General features: G+C 35.5%; 1 protein-coding gene across 1 annotated transcript; it reads left to right on the top strand.

Moving 5' to 3' along the window:
* The first annotated feature begins 17,009 nt into the window (after positions 1 to 17,009).
* LOC127085924 (disease resistance protein RPM1) lies at positions 17,010 to 20,174 on the top strand. The gene has a single exon (XM_051026467.1). It carries the CDS (start codon positions 17,242 to 17,244, stop codon positions 20,062 to 20,064), a length of 2,823 nt encoding a protein of 940 aa, XP_050882424.1. The 5' UTR covers positions 17,010 to 17,241; the 3' UTR covers positions 20,065 to 20,174.
* The last annotated feature ends 1,131 nt before the right edge of the window (positions 20,175 to 21,305 follow it).

Below are 21,305 nucleotides of genomic sequence, written 5' to 3' on the forward strand. Positions count from 1 at the left end.
AGATTTCTTCCATTTTTCTGCTATTTCTGGTGTGAATCATCATTTGTAGGTGGAGTAAGAGTTCTGTTGAAGCTCACAGTAGAAGGATTTTGAAGAATCATGGCTATGGCTTTTGCATCTAGTACATGACAGTTGAAGATTACCACTAGTGCAAGCTGTTTCGAGCTAAAATCTTGACTCCATATTCTTGTCCATACCTCAATACGCAACTGTTTCACGATTTCAAGGTTGGAAGCGATCAAATCCATACCTGCACTCGAATTGAGGTCAGAAATCAATTATTTCAATTGCTTAAATTAAGATATGGATTCAATAGAGTGTTCATTACTGAGTAATCTGAAGCTTGAATCGTGCATTTCCGTTGGATATTCATTGAGAAATCTTGAATTGAATTTTGAATGTAAAACCTATTCTTGCTCGATTTGTTCAGTACACTAGGAATTAGGAAATTTCATGTGGATATCGTGATTGTGTTAGCTTAGACGGTTCCAACCATATAGGATTTGTTCATTTTGGTGAAAGATTTGTGCATTTGGATTTTCTGGAATTTTCATTGATGAACACGCGAAGAACTTCTCCAGTTTCGCGTTTGATCCATTTTCCTGCGTTTCCATTTGAATTTCCTGTTTACCGCTCAAACCAACCAATCACGTGATGCCGTTTCATTTAGTGAAACGGGGCGTTTTGCCCCCTGGTTCAGCTAATTACGCTTCTGCCACTGGCGCCATGTTAAATCATTTTCATGTTTAAATGTTTATTTCATTTTTTCACCAATCTTCAAAAAATCACAATTAATTCATTTCTTGTCCAAATTGGATGGGGATTTTTGTGTTGATCTCCAAATTTTCTCTAGTTTTTTTTAGGTATAATAGTCAAAGTTGTGCTTGGTGAATTTTTTGACTTTGTCTAATGCCTTTGATATGTATGCTTCATGTGTATGTTTTACCATTTTAATCATGAAATCTTGATGCCTTAGCCAAAATGCATGAAATTTTATAGGCATGTTCTTGACTCTTTCCTGGTGATTTTGATGTATAGTTTGATAATTTTGAGTTCCTGGTTAGAGAGATATGATGTGATTAAGTTGAGTGTGACAATGTGTGTCACACTATGTTATGTCAACTTCATGAATTTTGTTTCCATGCCTATGCTTTGCCATTTGCTCCCAATTTTTGCATGAGACACCATCTGTATGTCTAGTTTCACCATGATTTTTTGTAGGATTTGTTGATCAATTTCCTATTTGATTGGTATTTGTGTTTACTGTTTGATCATTTGTGTGCTTTTCTTGAGTGATTAACTTCCATGGCTTGTGAAATTCTCATACCTTATCATATGAAGATGAAATTTGGTGGAATGATTCTTAACATGTTCAATGTCATTTTGGCTTTGGTCCCATTTATTTCTCATTTGTTGTCACTGTTTTACATTTTCTTGAAGTTGATGTGCCTTTGGTGACCTAGTTTGGATTGATTTTTGCATGTCCTGACTTGTTGAATTTAATTTCCCTACTTCCTCTTGTCCAAATAGCATGAAATTTGATATGAAGCTCATTGAATGTGTTCTGTTTAGACTTGAATTTTTGTAGAATTTATTGAGTTGTTTTGGTATTTGTTTGATTGTGATCATTCTGTTTGCTCATATGTGGTTCACACTTGCCTAGTTTGACTTAAATTGTGCATGAAATGAATTTGGTGCATAGCTTTGATGTGAGACCAATTGGATTCTATTCTTAATTTATTTATCTTGGTTTTTATCATTTTTCACTTGCTGTTTTGGATTTTTCATCTCCTTTTGACCCTAGTCTTGGACTAGTGGCTTGTGATCTCACTTTTGAGTTGTGTTTCAGGTTAATAGCACAAATGGCCTTTGCTTGATGGTGTGCTCCCATTGGACTTGATTTGTGACTTGTGTATAGCTAATTTTGACTTTGTTTTGCAGGATTTGATATTTGAGTTTGAGCCTTAATGGCTTGCACATTTGTGCATTGGCTTGTGTTTGTCTGTGTATAGTTAATTGTGAACCATTTGCTGTTTGGTTTTATGATTGGTATACTGATTGTATTTGATTGATTTCAGGTACATTAGTTGCTAAGATTGCTTTGCTTTGCTTGATAAGCAATTTGCACTGAGGTATAACATTCTTGTCTCCATGTAGTCTGGAAGACCTGGCTTGTTACCTAGCCAGGCACCTGTCTGAAGTCCTCCTTAAGAGGCAATGTTTGTGCTTGTTTATTTTTGTCCCCAAGCAGGTAAAGACCTCTATGAGGCAATTGGTGGATAAGAGAGATATGCAATCTATCTCCCGCTCTTCTGTTGAGTCATCCCTCTGCTCACACCAATGTGTTGATGCATTGGGATACAAACCCAAGATCTTGTACAGTTGTACAGTTGAGTCCGTGTCTTGAGTGTAGAAGGGTTCCCACATTCTGTACCCACGCTCCTTTGTCTGAAGCTTTCCCTGGCCAGGGATAAGAGCTGTGAAGTCTTATCTTCACTCTCCTTTCATCTGCTTCACCTTGGCTCTCAATGTCAAGGTTAAGAGCAAAACTCACCCTGTACAGTTGGCTTGCTCTTGCAGCCCCACCCTTGTTTGAGCCTCACTTGTGTGCATATAGTGCGTGCTGTTTGTGATCATTTGCTATTGCTTGTGCTTTAGGATAGGCTTGCTTCCTGTGCAAGTTAGCTAGAAACCTTAACTTAGGGATGATTTTGCATGATAACATCTAGGCTCGAGTCGTAGTCTCCCTAGTTGTGTCTCCCTCTGTTATCTGGTTAGGCTAGCCTTGTGTCCCTCCGTAGGGGAACTACGTCGCCCTGATCCTCATACCAGATGAGGTACGTAGGCAGGAGATGAGCAGATCTCTCCGGGCGCCTGTGTCTTTGTTTTGTGTTGTTGTGTGCTTGGAAGCTGATGTAAGTCCATCGAGTGGCATTCGGGTTCTAGTGTGGGTTTGTTGGTTCGGATGCTGATGTAAGTCCAGTGATTGGCATTCGGGCTCCGCGTTTGCCTTCTTGTGTGTGTTTTGGTTCGGATGCTGATGTAAGTCCAGTGATTGGCATTCAGGCTCCATGTTTGCCTTTGCCTGTGTTTGTTTGTGAGCGTGTTAGCCGAGCTACGAATGCTCTGATTCTCCTTCGTCCAAAGGAGATACATATGCATAGGATGCGACATCCTAGCGAGCATGTGTCGTTTCCCCAGTTCGAACTACTTTGACTCTGATGTCTATGCTTGATACGCTAAGTAGGCCCAGGACGCGATGTCCTGCCGAGTCAGTCTCGTTTGTTTTCTTGTGTCTCTTCCAGCCAGTGTGGGTGTGTTTGAGCAGTGTTTTAGCAACCATTTTCCTTCCTATTGTGCGTGGATCCCGTCGAGTACGACGGATGCGTAGGGGTGTTAATACCTTCCCTTTGCATAACCGACTCCCGATCCCATTCTCTTTGGTCGCGAGACCATGCTTTTTCCAGGTTTACTCTGAGCATTTCCTTTCCCTCTTTTGGGATAAATAACGCACGGTGGCGGCTCTATTGTTCTTGTTTCCCGCCGGTTTTTCGCGTAATGCGACACATACCAACCTCTTGGTATTTGCTTCAATTCATACAAAGCCTTTTTGAGTTTGTACACATGATCAGGATGTTTGAAGTCTTCAAATTCTGGAGGTTGACTTACATAAACTTCTTCAACTGGTATCCATTTAGAAAAGCGCTTTTGACGTCCATTTGGTACAACTGAAAATTCAAAGAACAAGCATATGCTAACAATAATCTAATTGCCTCTAGTCTAGCAACAAGAGCAAATGTTTCCTCAAAATTTATATCTTCCTCTTGATTATAGTTTTGGGCTACTAATCTTGTCGTATTCCTTACAATGATACCATTTTCATCTATCTTATTTTTGAAAATACATTTAGTACCAATAATATGTTTACCTTTTGGTCTAGGAACTGAATTTCAAACTTGATTTCTTTCAAATTGATTTAGTTCCTCTTGCATGGCTAGAATCCATTGGTCATCATCTAAGACATCTTTGACTTTAGAAGATTCAATTTGAGAAACAAAATCCATATTAAGACAAGCACATTTAAGATTTAAACAAGTAGATACTCCTTGATTTATGTCTCCAATAACTTTGTCAAAAGGATGATCTCTATGTGTTCTCCATTTTTGAGAAAGATCCTTTTGATTTGGCTCTTGTTTGGTTGACTCCTCTTTGTGTTCCAAATGATCATCTTTGTTAACTTTGGTAACATCTTCCATAATAAACTCTAAAAATATCATCATCATCATCATCATCATCATCACAAACAACTATATCCTCCTTAGAGGTGTTAGTTTCATAAAAGGAAATATGCATTGATTATTCTATAGTTAAAGTTATTTTTATTATAAATCCTATATATTTTACTAGTAAGAGAATAGCCAAGAAAAATACCTTCGTCGGACTTATCATCAAACTTATCGAGATTGTCTTTGTCATTGTTTAGGATAAAGCACTTGCATCCAAATATGTCAAAATGAGCGATGTTTGGTTTTCTTCCCTTGAAGATTTCATATGGAGTCTTTTTTAATGGTCTTATAATAATATGATTACTTACATAGCATGCCGTGCTTATCACATCCTCACAAAAATATTTTGGTAGATTTGAATCATTAACTATTGTTCTTGAAAGTTCTATTAGAGACCGATTCTTTCCCTCCACCACTCCATTTTGTTGTGGAGTCCTTGGTGCTGAAAAATTGTGAAAAATCTCATATTCTTTACAAAACTCTTCAAATGGTGCATTTTAAAACTCTCCACCATTACCGCTTCTTATGGAGGCAATTTTTAGGATTTTTCATTTTAAATTTGCTTTGCATACTTCTTGAGCGCCTTGAATGCATCACTTTTATGCACTAAAAATAATGTCTAAGAATATCTAGAAAAATCATCAACAATAACTAAAGCATATACATTATCTCTGAAGCTTCTCATTCTTGATGGACCAAAGAAGTCCATGTGCAACAATTGTAGTGGTCTTGAAGTAGACACCATATTTTTGGATTTGAAAGTTGATTTGGTTTGTTTTTCCTTTTGACAAGCATCGCATAATTTATCTTTGACAAACTTTATCTTAGGTAAAACAATGACAAGATCATGCTTGACTAGTTTATTTAAATATTCCATATAAATATGAGCAACTCTTTTATGTCATAGCCATGAGTCATTGTTGTTTACCATAAAAAATTTTACTTTTAAAGATAAATCATCTAAGAAAATATTATTAAATTTCTTACCTTTGAGTTTTACCTCATGAGTGACATTATCTTCAATCAAGCATTCATCATTGGTGAACTAGATCTTGAGGCCTTTGTCACAAAGTTGCCTTATACTAGAAGATTGTGCTTTAGTCCTTCAACATAAAGAACATCTTCAATGGATTTGAAAGGTGGTGCTCCAACTTTACCTATGCCAAAAAAAATTCTTTGTTGTTGTCTCCATAAGTGACATATCTCTTGGCCTTAAGCACTAGATTTGAAAATTTATTGATATCTCCCGTCATATACTTAGAACAACCACTATCAAGATACCATAGATTTGTAGTGGTTTTCAAGCATACCTACAAAATAAATTAGATTTTTTTAGGTATCCAAATTGCCTTGGATCCTTCATAATTAGTTCCTTTCTTGACTCATATGTAATGCCCACTTACCACACTAAAGTTTCTTACATAGAAAGCATTAGGTATGTGACCAATTATACCATAATAGAAACAAGTAGGAACAAAATTACTTCTACATCTAGGAACATAAGATTTTTTCTTAATAAATCATTTCCTTTTAGGATAATGATGAACATTATTTGCTTTATTCACTTTTTCTTTATTGGATTGGTTATTAGCCTTAACAAATATGGTTTTATTAGAACTTGGTTTATTAAATTTAGAATAATCAAGATCACCTATATCATTTGAATATCTTTGTTGACTAAGGACACCGTTCAATCCAATTTTATCCTTTTTCATATCTTTCAAAAACTATTTTCAATTGTACAATTTGGAAAGAAATTGACTCACACTCTTTGCATATAAAATTTTGTTTTTGTTCTTTAACAAAGTTTTGTTTTTCAATTTCAATTTTTTTTCATGGTGTCAATCTTTTCTTCGAGAGATAAAATTTGTTTCTTTTGATTTGACACCGTTTTATATAGAATTTTGCATTCTTTGAGTAGTTCATTTATAGCACCTTGCGCGTCATTATCATAAATGGAAAAATCACTACTAGCCTTTTCATCTTCATCATCGGAATGGTGTGATGCCATCAAAGAAATTTTTTCACATTCTTCACTTTTTGAGTTGGATGATGAACTTATTTCATTATCTTCCCGTGCAATGTAGGCACTTTTAGATTTTGATACTTTTCTACTTTTGAAGTCGTTCTTCTTGGTGAGTTTTGGACAATCCGTCTTTATGTGTCCTTGCTTTCCACATTCATAGCAAGTGACAATTGGTGTTGAAATGGAAGCATCATTTTTCCTAATTTTTTTCTAATTTTTTTCTTTTTTCATAATTTAAGGATTTATCATTATTGTCAAAAAAACTTATCCATCCTTTTTACAAAGAGCATGGAGTTTTCATCTTCTTCTTGTTCTTCTTTTGAGTCGACCTTCAAAGAAATGCCTTTGGATTTCTTCTCTTGATTCTCATGTTTTTCAAGTCTTCCAAGTTCAAGTTCATGCTTTTGAAGTTTTCCGAACAAGGATGCAGAAGTCATGGTAGAAAGACTTTTCTTTTTCGATATTGTCATCACTTTTGGTTGTCATTCCCTAGTTAAAGACCTAAGCAATTTAAGATTAAGACCATCGTTAGTAAAATTCTTACCGAGATCAATCAAGTGATTTATCAAGTGGACAAATCTCTTTTGCAACGCGATGATAGATTCTCGGCATGAATTTTGAACATCACGTACTCTTGACTCAAAGTAATCAATCTATATCTCTTTACTTCAGCGTTTCCTTAATGGGATTCTACCAATGTATCACATATTTTATTTTTCATTGTATATTGAGAGACACGAAAGAATTCATTCATGCTAAGTTGCACTTTGAAGTATGTTGATTGCTTTCTTATTGTAAAGGACTTTTTTCTTATCATCTTCATCCCATGAACTCTTAATCTTTGATGTTCCAACCTCGTTAACAACACTTGTAGGGAAACACAGATAATTCTCCACATCATCCTAACTTTCTTCTCCTTGTGCTTCCAAATGAGCCTTCATATGAATTTTCCAAAAGTCAAAATATTCACCAGAAAATAGTGGAGGTTTATTGCTACTGCCATCATATTTGAAAACAGGATTTGCACTTGCGGAAGCCATTCTGGATCTTTAGGAACAAGTTACCTATAACCTGCTCTGATGCCAATCGTAAGTTATGAGTAATCCTAAAGGGGAGTAAATTAGGATTTTAAAAACTTATCTTGTTTTTGTATGGTGATATTTCTTTTCTTGCTTGATGTGATAAGGGATGAAAGTAGTAAATGCGGAAAATAAAGAACGCCGAGAATTATCCTGGTTTCCCTCATAATTCGAGAGTACTCCAGTCCCCTTACGCAGTAAGAGATTTCAATAATGTCAGTACTTTTGTACAAGCCTAAGCTAGACTTCTATACATTGGGTTCTAACCTAATCAACAAGAACAATCCTCTTGTGTTTACAACTTAAGAAAATAAAACAATCATTCATTTTCTTACACCCTTGTTTTCAACCATCCTGGATAACAAGTATAACAATCACACAATCTTATATCCAACAATCCTAGAAAAATAAGATGTTGATACACTAATAAATTTGAGTAGAATAAGTTTGATAAAGTAAATCCTGTAAGTAGGATTTCTTCTCTTTCAAATATGAAAGTTCAATATCATAAACTCTCTAAGGGCTCAATGATGCTTTTAGAATGATATGAAAGTTTTTCAAAAAGTATCTAAGTCTGTAACATGTGAATTGAAAATTATGCAGAGAGTTTTTGTAAAATATGATTGAAAGAGTTTACAGTAAAAATGAAATTTGAATTATATTTAGAGTGAAATCAACTCTTGATAAAACATGACAATGGATGGAAAATATTTTGAAATATAATGAGATTATAATTAGGAGATGCCATGAAAAGGAGTGACCGAAGTAGTGAACACGATTCAACATTTTTCAAAACTTTTTCAGGCACAATCGATTGCACAAGCCTGTCAATCAATTGCAAGGGCTAAAGATTTGAAAAAATGCATTGCTGCAATCGATTGCAGGAACATGTTAATCGATTGCAAGAGTCAAAATTTTGAATTTCATAATCCCATTCAATCGATTGCAAGAAGGTTTCAATCGATTGCTTGTTGAATTATTTTGAAAAAAAATTCTAAGTCCAAAACTTCATGCATGCATCAAAAATTTATTTTCAACCAATGCTTTTAAAACATTTAAAAAATATTTTAACAAGGTATGAAAAATATATTTTCAAATGCATGATCAAATAAATTGATCACTTTAAGATTATCTATGATAGTAATTTTCATATACTTGAGCTTTAAACTATTGTCTTCATCAAGACTTGTTGGAAGTTTGTCTTCACAATCTCCCATTTTTTATGATGACAACCATATGTACAAAGAAGATTAATTTTGATCACAATGCTACCCTTTATCTTAGAATCATATGTTTGGATAACTCCCATAACTTTGACAAATCATACTAACTTTGGTTCTGCATGAAAATGTTAGATTATAAACATACACATATATATAATATCTTCTCCCATTTGTCATAAACTCATAATAAAAAAGAAGGGGAAAATATAATTGAAAGTAAAAAAAATAGAGAAAGTATATAATGAAGAAATAAAATTTAGAAACTTAACATAATCATTGTCTTAAACAAAACATAACAATCAACTATAAACTTAAAAGTACAAGTACATAGTTTTAGAAAAACATAAACTTAACAAAACATAGTCTTGGAACATAACAAGAACATAAACTTAAACATAATAATAATAATAATAATAATAATAATAATAATAATAATAATAATAATAATAAACATAGAAAAACATATTAATCTTGGTTTATGAAATTGGTCAAAATTTTCTTGTGGATTTGCTTAGTTGAAGTTGTGTGGTCGAGCATTTGGTGGTTGACGGAATGGATAATGGTAAGGTGGAATTTTAGAAGGAGAAGCTTGAGTATGGATGGAGAGGTTGGTGATTTTGGTAGATAAAGAGTGATGCATGTAAGTCATATAATTCATGTCTCACGTCTTCCGTCTCTTGAGGAAACGGAGAAGGATTCTCAACTTCATCATCTAAATACGGATAGTCTTGTCCTTGTAGTTATAAACTACACTCATTTTATTGTTGCATAAATGAACTATAATATCCCAATCTTCCATTGAAACCGGATCCTCCTTAACAAGATTTACCTTAAAATGTTGAAGAATTTTTATGATGAAAAAAGCATAAGGTAGTTCTTATGAATTTTCATCATGGATATCCATGTGCTCTAAAATCATTTAAGTCCAACTAATCGGAATACCATGCTTCATTGCAAATAAAATTTGTATCTATGAGTCAAAAATAGTAGAGTGATTGGAAAACCTTGGCAGTAGTTGAAAAAATAGTGTAGCAACCTGAAGCTAGCAGAAATATACTCAAGCGCATCGCACGCTCGAAAATACAACAGAGTGGCCATCGAACTTTATTTATTCCTAAAGAAAAGGAAAAACATCGATAAAATCTGGAGAAGAGAAAAAGGGTAAGGAAATCCGTTATATAAGGGAAAATATTAGCATCCTTGACATCCGTTGTACTCAACGGAAACCGTTTTGATTGTTCGGGTGTTACTATCTAAAGATTACTCACAAAAGAATAAGGGGGGGGGGGGGGGGGAATTGTGGGATGATGCATTTGCCGATGAAAATTTGCATAAGGAGCTTTACTCAAACTGAATTGATTGAAAGCATTGATCCACGTAGAGGGGGAGAATGCCATTTCGTGCTCTAGTTTTCCCTCAACATGAACGTTTTCATCTTTCTTGATTTCAACTTACATTTTCATTCATGTATGTTTATTGATGTCTTATGCTTTCTAAATTCGATATGATCTTTGTTGGAGAGTTTTTTTAGTAGGGAGCATTGAACATTGTGAGTTTTCTTCTTTTAGAGCAACACATTTGTGAGAGACACACCACATATTCACCCAAAACCTTAAGGTAATAGGTGAGTGGGTTCTCTCACTTATAAATGCCCAAGTCTCCACATTTTCAACCAATGTGGGACTATTATCCACATTATTCACACTTGATACATTCTCAATACTCTCTCTCAAGTGTGAGTCCACAATGCTCCTCCTCAAGTGAAAACTCTTCTTACTTCCACAAAACTTGTAACGCACAGAACATTTCTTATTCATCACACTGGCGCTGTTGACACTCTTCAATGGAACGTTTCTTATTCACCACACTGGTGTCGTTGACTTTTGATACAAGTAAGTCGGTCCCTTTCTGAAACCAAAGGCTCGTGATACCACTGTTAATTTTAGAGAGGAAGAGTACCCATACAAGTAGAAGAAAATTTTGTAACAAAATTGTTTATTCAACACTGAAAAATTAAGGCCATAAGACCAATTAGCTTGTTATGTTATTTGTGTCATACTGAATTTTGATAGTTTTCTGTATCCATGTAAACAGTTTCATATTCTGGATGTTGTAGCTCACATGAAGATGCAATTTGTCTCTTCATTCCTTCTATGGTGTGCTTAATAAATTATTTTCTTGAATCGAATCGTCAACTATATAATCAAGGAATGTGTAGTCTATTTAATAGACCAATGCTTCTATTTTATTTTTCTGTTTTCTGTCATTTGTGTGTGATTTTGTTTATTATTGGTTGTTGTACACATATGCTTTTCTATAAGCAGTATAATGGATGTTTCAATTTTCTGTGAAAGATGTATGCAACTTCGTTACTATTATTTACCGAATGTGTTACATTGATGAATTAGTTGTAGGATATATTATAATGGATGAATATTTGTCTATGTAGTACCCCAAAATTTCCCCCCCATTTTTTCTTTTTCATCTAACTCGTAACCTGAGACCCATCTAACCTCATGCATATTCATCCTCATTCATTCATGGTTAACATTGACTAACAAACATCATAGATTCAAGGTTTTTGGTTAATAAAACAAATTGGATTGGAAATTTTGGCATTGCTCATCCTATGGGTTGCAACCCTAATTCTTGATCTTGAGGGATCTTGTGTTTGATTTTGTGGATGTCTGGTGTTGACTTATAAACCCTAATTGTGGGCCCGTGGTCCGGGGTGTAGCATGTGGAGCTTGGTATGGTGTTTGAAACCCTAATCAGGGATAGTTGATATTCAGGTGCTTTGCTTGTTTGACTTTCTAATTTACGGTTCATCAAAACCATAATCCTTGGCTTTGAGGTTTGTGAACTCTATAATTTGCATTGAGGTAGTGGAAACCCTAGTTATGGTTCATGGCATTGATGCGCCACTTGAGTTGACTTCTCTCCTAGCTTGAGATTCTTGATTGATACACATATTTGAACTTTGACTTAGTAAACCCTAATTCATGGTGTTATGTGATTGATTCAAGGCATGTTTGCATTCATGTTTCATTGACCTCATGGTCTCATGATCCATTTCATCTGAGTCTTATTTCATTCCCACTTCATCCATTACTTTCAAGGTTTTATTAGAAGGTCAAGGTTCATTCATGCTTTGATTTATAGTCCCGTTGATACAAATTCATTTGATCAAGTCATTTTATGACCCATTAATTCAATTTCATTCATTCATTCAAAGAAAGCCAAGCCATTATGCCTCACACACGACCCCACGCATCAAAACAAAGGAAAAAACACATTTGGCATGATGGAAATCTATTACCATCTATGGGAAATCGATTTACCAATTCCAGTGGCAAAAAAAAATACATTTTTGGACGATGGAAATCGATTACCATGGTTGGGAAATCGATTTCCCTGCTCTAGTAGTCAAAACATGCATTTCTGGATGATGGAAATCGATTTCCATGCTTGGTAAATCGATTTACCCTGGGACAGTAGCCAAAAAAATCAATTTTTCATGATGTAAATTGATTTACATGCTTGGTAAATCGATTTACCCTGGAACAGTGGGTCAAAATACAACATTTTAAAGCAATAATGCAGTTTCCTTTGCACTCAAAAACAGCTCCAATGCTTGCATCAATACACCTTGAAATCTCTACACAATTATGCAGCAACCAACCATAACATTCATGCATTAAACCAAGTATTCCCAACACTTCAAATCATCAACTTTAAGCTATTCTAACATCCCTCAACTGTCATAACAGTCCCAAACCAAACCACATCAAACTAACTCCAAACCACTTCAAACTAATTCCAAACCATTTTAACTAATTCTAAGCCTCATTTAACTAATTCCAAGCCTCGCAAAACTAAATCCAAACCTCCATTTGATCCAAACCTGTAACCTATATAAACACAAGGGGGAGCAAAAAATCAGAACTTGATCATTCTCAAATTAATCATTGCAAATTCAACTTCTCTCACTTCATCTTCTCCAATTCTTCTCCCTACACAAAAGCTCAAATCACCATTGGAGCAAGCTTCACATTGAAGTTTGTTATCAATTGAGCTAAACCTATTGCACTCAACAATAATCCATACATTCACATAATAAACATCAACAACAATTTAATTCAAAATTTTTCAAAGGTTATTCTTGAAGAGGAGGAGTTCATAGTAGAAGTAGAAGATTAAAGATTCAAAGTAGCATACCTCTGGTTTTCTCTTCTTCATCTTCATCACCTCCAAATTTCAACAAGTACCAAGACAATCCTCCGTCTTGTAGGTTGGTGAATCTTCATCTTTACTTGTTTGCTGAATTTTTGATACCACATTGTAGATTATATAGTGGAGAATCAAAACCCCAAGGTTTGATGACTTGATTCTCCTCCACCTCCATTTAATTTCAGATTTTGTACTTAGGGTTCTTGACTTTAATTTCTCAATTTACAGAATTAATTAATTTATGGTTAAAATGGATGAGGGATTAGGATAGAAGAGGTTGAGAGGAGTAAGCAAGTGGTGTTTTTTCTTGATTTCGGCCAACTCCGCCGCCTCCGACGCGGTGGTGCCGGAGCTCCGGTGATGGTTCATTTTTGACATGAAAATTAGAAGTTGATGTGTAGAGAAGACCAAATGAGTTCGCTGAATTTTTGCACTTTCCTTTGCAATTTCTGTTGGGCTTAACCATTAAGTCCAATAGTTTGCTTTCCACACCCCTGGTTTGCTTAATACTTGCTGAACCCAACTACACTTATTGTTATTTGGGCTCATTCTATTGGGCCCAAAAACCCCTTTACTGAATTTTGCACTCTATTCAGGGTTTGCACCCCCTTTGGCCCAACATTTTAATTATCATTTTAATTACCATGTTAATTACCTTTAATTCTATTTTATTTTGTGTTGATATTTTTGGTAATTGTTTTGTTAGTATTTTAATTAGGTTTAATTAGGCTTTAGCTTTTAATTAGAATTTAGGAATTAATTGGATTTTTGTATAGTTTTCTAATTAGATTTTAATATAGTTTAGTTAGATTAGGAATTAGAAAATAGTTAGGTTTTAGTTAATTTTAGAATTTAGCTAACTCTTGAACATTAGGTTAATTTTAGAATTTAGGACTTAATCAATTTGTAGTTTCTAATTAAATTTTAATTGGAATTAAGTTTGTATTCATAATTGGATATTTTTGTGATATGACCATTTTACCCTTTAGGGGTTATTTTGATATTTTAACCACATAATTGCATGTTTCCTTAGGAATTTTAACATAATTTTTTAATCAAACTTTGACTAACTATAACATGCTCCCTTAGGGATTTTAACTTAGAATTTTCAATCAACTTTAATCAGTCAATGCATGATCTCTTGGGATAGTTCTAACAATCACTAACTTCTAGATTAGGATTAACCTAGTTCCCTAAACCAAAATAAACCCATGATTAAATTGATCGAAAGTAATTTTGATCAATTAAATCCTTTGAACTTGTATAATCCCACCGTCTAATTTGAGTGACAAAAAGACTCTTGATCACTTAATAAGACTTTTCTTCTAAGTTGTGGAGCTCAAGGCCTTAAGTCAAGATCTTCAATCAAGGCATCCTCAGTCATACCAAGAAGTGGATTATGCAAGTACTTTAAAGGTGACATCTTCAAGAGCTTGTTAAATCAAAGTTAGAATTGTATGGCATGAGCCTTAAGTAATAGAGAAGGAGTGGGACTGGAGTATTCCTACCCTCATTCTGAGTATCTTTGGGTATGGGATGTATGACCCAGTGCTCATCGTATTCACCTCTATTCATAGACTTTGGCACAATTCTAATCATACTATTGACAAGTCTCTCTCTCTCTTCACAAAGCAAAAACAACAAAGCAAGGACTACGTCAACAACTTATCAATCATGAATCAAGTTGTACGATACGAGCCTTAAGCAATAGAGAAGGAATGAGACTGGAGTATTCCTACCCCCATTCTGAGTATCTTTGGGTATGAGACGTATGACCCAACACTCATCGTATTCACCTCTATTCATAGACTTTAGTGCAATTCGAATCTAACGATTGATAAAGTCTTCTTCAATACAAGAAACGACTACAAAGACTCTTCTCTCTCCACTTGAAAGTTAAGACGAGAGTTATATGCCACGAGCCTTAAATGGTAAAGAAGGAATGAGACTAGAGCTTTTCTACATTCATTCTGGATATCTTTGGATGCGAGATGTTTGGCTCGTTGCTTATCGTATCCACCTTTACCCATAAACTTTAGTGTGATTCTTGTCCAATAATTATCAAGTCTATCCATTCTATTCCATCACTTCAATTCCAATCATTTCAATCATCCATTTCTTTCGCCTTTATCATCTTGTTTTCAGTCCTAGTGGGCTGAACTATAAAAGCTCTGATTTCCTTATTGCACTATAAGGGTACGTAGGCAGGAAAACCCAGTTTCTTCGCGAGCTATATCTTATTTATCAATGAATCATACTTCATTCATTCAATTTATGCCATCTTTTTGAGATCAATCATACTTCTCCTTGGACTCCTTGTCTATCCTTTTAGGACGTCCTAATGACAATCCATCTCTTCATCATAGAGTTGTTTGGGCAAACAACCTCAAACACCTAATTCAGTCTCTCTTTTCGGCTTTACCTTATAGTGGCGGCCCACTGGTCCACGTATTGGTAAATGCCTACCTTGCTCTTCGATTAAGAGTCTATCATTCTCTTGGATCCAAGATACTATCCTTATTTGATCTCGAACTGTTGATTCCCCAGTAAGTGATATACTACTCTTTACACTCCAGTACTGCAATCCTCCCATGAAGATGTGTTTGTCTTGTGAGCCCCTGTTGCTTAGACAAATGTCTCTCTCTATTCTCGTAGTTCCGAACTATGATTGCTCTGACTTTCTCATTGCACGATGAGAATACGTAGGCACGAGGATGCGAATCTTTGGCGATCATACTTCTAATTGTTCCTCCTTCACCTTAGGGCATCATTCATATCTTTCACTATATATTATCTACCTTCGATCATAAATCGTTCACCCAGTGACATACTGTCTCTTTGCCATCGAAACATACTTCCTTTGGAATTCCATATATACCCTTTTAGGACACCTAATGTAGTCCGTCTTTCTACCTAAAGTTGTTTGGGCAAACAACCCCAAACACTTAATTCCTTCCTTTTTAGCTAACACCCTTTAGCGGTTAAAAGTTGTTTCCCTCTATGGTAGAAATCTCATTTCTCTTATGGATTTCAATAGAATTTCACCTTTCGGTTTCAAACAATACTTCTTCAGTCACTTATTTTCAAATACCCAATTTTGTGACTTCGATCGCTTCATTCCATTCATCTCCACAATACATTCATAATCTACCTTCATTCACTCCACGTGATATACCTATCCTTTGAGCCAAATACACTATACCTTTGTACTCCATCTTGTACCTCCTTGTGAACCAAGAGTTGTCTGACTCTTAACCCAAACACCTAATTCACTCTTTTTCGGTTGTTCTAATACAATGATACAAGCGTCGTAGGCCCTCACTTGTTGGTTCACTCCTGTTTACTCTTGGGTTCATGTTTTCACCCTTTTGCTGGAGTTCAAACAACATTATCCTTTGGTTTAGACCATATTCGATCACACTTCTTTTCATCTTCCACAATTAGTTCTTCGAACTACGGAACTCTGAATTCCTTATTGAACTATGAGGATACGTAGGCATGATGACCCCAATCCTCACCGAACACTTTATCTATTTTCTTTCCTTTCGCTTCATTCTTTTGCGAGTAATCTTAGATATAATACCTAATCGAGCGAGAATAATCAAAACGGTTCCCATGGAGTATCATGGATGTTTGGGGAGTTAATACCTTCCCCTTGCATAACTGACTTCCTTACCCAGCATATCTCTTTCCCCCGGGTTTTATCGATGTTTTCCCTTCCCTTTGGGGATAAATAAAGTTCGATGGCGACTATGTTGTATATTCGAGCGTGCGATACGTTCAAGTATATTTCCGCTAGCTTCAGTCTAATAGGATACTCAATAGTAAGAAATTAAGACAAGAGTGATTCATTATTTTTGGTAAATGAGAATTATTAATTCAACAAACCATATAATAATAATAATCATAAATATAGTTACTGTGACAACAACAAAAAATGTCTGTTTTAAGACCAAAGATCATGCTCCAACACTTACTGGTTGCTTCTTTGATTGCTGGCACAAATAGAGATCACTTACATTAAGCAAATAATATTCTAAAATACTCACATTTCATTATTGTCAAACTGCTGTATTTATTGTTAGGTACAACATCCCACAGCTATATTTATTATATAGTCATAAAGTCATAAACATCCACTTGTTCTGCAAGTTTATTAACTAACTGTGTAAAATATAAAGGAAACACACAATGAAAAAGCAAGTTTAAAATAATTGTATATGTCCCCACAGAACAATAAGAAAAGCAGTTTCTTGTATAAACTAAGCTTTACTAAACACTAGTTAAAAATATCGCCAAGAATCAAATCTGGTGTATAGAAAACGCAAAGGACCAAAAACAAAAGAGTTGAAGTTGCTTGCAAGAGCTGATTTGTCCAAAAGTAACAGGAATTGAAAATGGCAGAAACTACAGTGTCATTTGTTTTAGAGCAGCTCTACAAACTTGCATTAGAAGAAGGAACTTTGCTGACAGGAGTGCACAAAGACTTTGATGACATCAAAGATGAGCTTGAGAGCATCCATGCCTTCCTCAAGGATGCAGATGCAAAGGCTTCTGATGATGGTGGAGGAGGAGGAGGAGGAGGAGGGTCTAATGAAGGAGTCAAAACTTGGGTGAAGCAGCTGAGAGAAGTATCTTTTCGCATAGAAGATATCATTGATTACTATAGCATGTATTTGGCACAAAGGGTCGAACATTCGGGTTCTGGATGCATGGTCTCGCTCAAAATGGTGAGGCGAAGACATCGAATTGCTTCTGAGATGAAAGATATCAAGTTATCAATTGGTGGAATCAAAGAAAGAAGTGTGAGGTATGAGTTTAAGGCTGAAAGCGGAGCAGGATGCTCTAGAGGGACTACTCAAAGTGAAAGTTTTGGTGATCCTCGAATGGCTTCGCTTTATATTGAAGAGACTCAAGTTGTTGGGTTTGAGTCATCAAGAGATGAATTGGTGAGATGTTTGGTGGAAGGAACCAATGAACTCGTGTTGGTTTCGGTGGTTGGCATGGGAGGACTCGGAAAAACAACTCTTTCTAACTATGTTTTTAATAACCAGCTCGTAAAAAAACACTTTGATTGTAGATCTTTCATCACAGTTTCTCAAGCTTATACTGTAAGGGAGTTGTTGATTGATATGGTAGAGAAATTTTGTAAGGACAGCAATGAGTCTATTCCAAAGGGTCTGCAGAAGATGGATGGCAACACATTGATTTATCAAGTAAGGCAATACCTTGAAGCAAAACGGTACTTAGTATTTTTCGATGATGTTTGGAAAGAAAATTTTTCTGATGAGATTGAACATGCCTTAATTAGTAATAACAAAGGAAGTAGAATCATTGTGACCACTAGAATGATGCATGTTGCTGAATATTTTAAGAAATCTTTTCCTGTTCATGTTCACAAGCTACAACCTTTGTCTCCAAACAAAGCATGGGAACTGTTTTGCAACAAGGCATTTAGAGGGCAGTGTCCAACAGAACTTGAGGATGTATCGAAAGAAATTGTTCAAAAATGTGGAGGGCTACCTCTAGCAATTGTGGCCATCGGCGGTCTTTTGTCAACAAAAGCCAAAACCATTTTTGAGTGGGAAAAGGTGAGTCGAAATTTGAGAATGGAGTTAGATCGCAACGTGCATTTAACTAGTCTAGTCAAGATTTTATCGCTTAGTTATGATGACTTGCCTTACCATTTGAAATCATGCATGCTATATTTTGGTATATATCCTGAGGACTACGTCATCAAACGCAAAAGACTTACTCGACAATGGATGGCTGAAGGGTTTGTAAAGGATGAGGAGAATAGGCCATTGGAGGAAGTTGCTGAAGAGCACATGACACAGTTGATACATAGAAGTTTGGTTCAAGTTTCCAAAGTTGGTTTTGATGGGAAAGTGAAAAGTTGTCAAGTCCATGATTTGTTGCGCGAAGTGGTTATCAGAAAAATGAAAGATTTAAGCTTTTGCCATATAATGCAAGAAGATGCTGACCATGTCACAGTTGGAATAACTAGGCGCTTTTCGATAGCAGCTAATGCTAACAATGTGTTGAGAAGCTCTAGTAACAAGGGAATTCGCGCTATTTTTGTTTTTGACAAAGGAGAACTGAATGAACATTGCACGAGCCGAGCATTTTCCAAGTTCAAGCTTTTGAAAGTACTTGATTTTGAGAAATCTCTGTTGAATTATGTTCCTGATAACTTGGGGAGCCTTTTCCACCTAAGGTACTTGAACCTGAGTCATACAAAAGTTACAGTTCTTCCTAGATCCATCGGAAAACTCGTGAACTTAGAAACCTTGGATTTGAGGCAAACTCAAGTGCATGAGTTACCAAAAGAGATAAACAAGCTCACAAAGCTAAGGCTTCTTCCGGCTTATTATAGAAAATACGAAGGGCATTATTCTATGTTGAACTTTACAACGGGTGTGCGAATGCAAGAGGGTATCGGGTGCTTGACATCTTTACAAAAACTATACTTTTTGGAAGCAGATCATGGTGGAATAGGCCTTATCCAAGAGCTCAAAAAGTTGAGACAGTTACGAAAGTTAGGCATAAGGCGTGTCCGGGGAGAATATGATAATGCATTATGCGCTACAATACAAGAGATGAAGCACCTTGAATCTCTAAATATTTCTGCTATAAATGAAGAGGAAATTCTCGACTTGGATTTTGTATGGACTCCACCTAATCTTAAAGTGCTCAACTTGAAAGGTAGATTAACAAACTTGCCTAATTGGATTCCAAAACTCAAGTACCTTGTGAAGCTAAGGCTTGGTTTATCTAACTTTGAACATGATCCACTAGACTCTTTGAAGAATTTGCCAAATTTGTTGAGGTTGAATTTGTGGGATGATGCATTTGCCGGTGAAAATTTGCATTTTAAAGTTGGAGGGTTTCCTAAGATGAAGGAGCTTGATCTCACTAGATTGAATAAACTAAGTTCCATCACTATAGAAAAGGGAGCTTTACTCGGTCTTCATCATTTCAGATTTAACAACAACCCTCAATTGAAGGTGGTTCCGCAAGATCTTCAATACTTGGAAAACCTTCAATTCCTTGGATTTGCTGATATGCCATCTGAATTGGTTGAAAGCATTGATCCAAACAAAAAGGGTGATTGTCATTGGATAATCAAGCATGTTCCGCTAGTACTCATTCGGCAGAAAAAAGGATCAAGATTTCATGACTATGAGTTGTATCCTATTCCTACTATATCTATTGTCTGAACTATCAAGGTACTACTTCCTCTTACAGTGTAATGCTTCTCTTGTTAATGCTTTTCTAATTGAAGACATCTACTACATAATCAAGGAATGCGTACTCTAATGAACTGACAGTTGGTGTTGGCTTTGGCTTTTTTTCTGTTTTTCTGTTATCTGTGGTGTTGTTTATTATTGGTTGTCATGTGAATGCTTTTCTACACATTGCAGAATGGAGATTTCTATGGATATTTCAATTTTCTAGGAAAGATTAAGTAAACATCAACTTTTATAAGTTAAGCAGTATTGATATTTAACTTCATACCTAATAGGACTTTGTACTTCATAGGGTGGATGATTTGGGAACTGTTAAGAGTTCCACGTCGGATAATATATGATCTGAACATGTGCTTATAAGTGAGGGCAGTCCTCACTCTACCAACCGTTTTTGTAGGGTTGAATTACGCTCAACCACATTTCTTAAAAGTAACATTTAAATATTCCTCTCATCAATCATACAAACATGGTACCATTTCAATATTCCGTGTCTGACATTGATACATGTAATTACAATCAATCAATGAAAGATTAATTTGAAGATAAAACAAAAACTAGTTCAAAATTTTGATGAATGTCAATTTCAATATCATGTTGCTTTTCTTCCACCGATTGAAAATAGATTACAGCAGTGAAAAAGATCAATGCAATACGAAATTACTCAAAACACTTTTCTAGAAGCACTTTTCTGCTGCTTATTTGACTTATATTGACACTTATAACCGGTTACACCCTCGTGTTAACCGGTTACAGCACTTGAATTATTCAAAACACTCTTAACATGTCATCTTAATTTAAGTGCTCTAAGTCTTCCATGCCCATGTTCATCTTCAACCTCTTGAACACATCATTTGTGACTCCCTTACTCAACAAATCAGGTATTTATTCTTCACTTCTACAATATTCCAGTCTTAACGTTCATTCACTAACAATCTCTCTCAAGTAGTGAAACCTCATCTCAATATGTATGCCCATCTCATGTGCAACTGGATTCTTAGTAAGATTAATCGCGAAAACATTGTGAACCAGGAGTGCAACAGCCTCACCCTCATTGTTGTCCAGCTCCTTCAATATATTTATTAGCCACACGGCTTGACACACATATAACGAAGCGGCATTGTATTTGGCCTCACAAGAAGAGAGTGCAACTACTGGTTACTTCTTCAAACACCATGTTATTGGTGTTCCACCGAACATAAAGATATATCCAG

This window comes from Lathyrus oleraceus, chromosome 5 (assembly GCF_024323335.1).
Source record: "Lathyrus oleraceus cultivar Zhongwan6 chromosome 5, CAAS_Psat_ZW6_1.0, whole genome shotgun sequence".
Taxonomy (NCBI): Eukaryota; Viridiplantae; Streptophyta; class Magnoliopsida; order Fabales; family Fabaceae; genus Lathyrus; species Lathyrus oleraceus.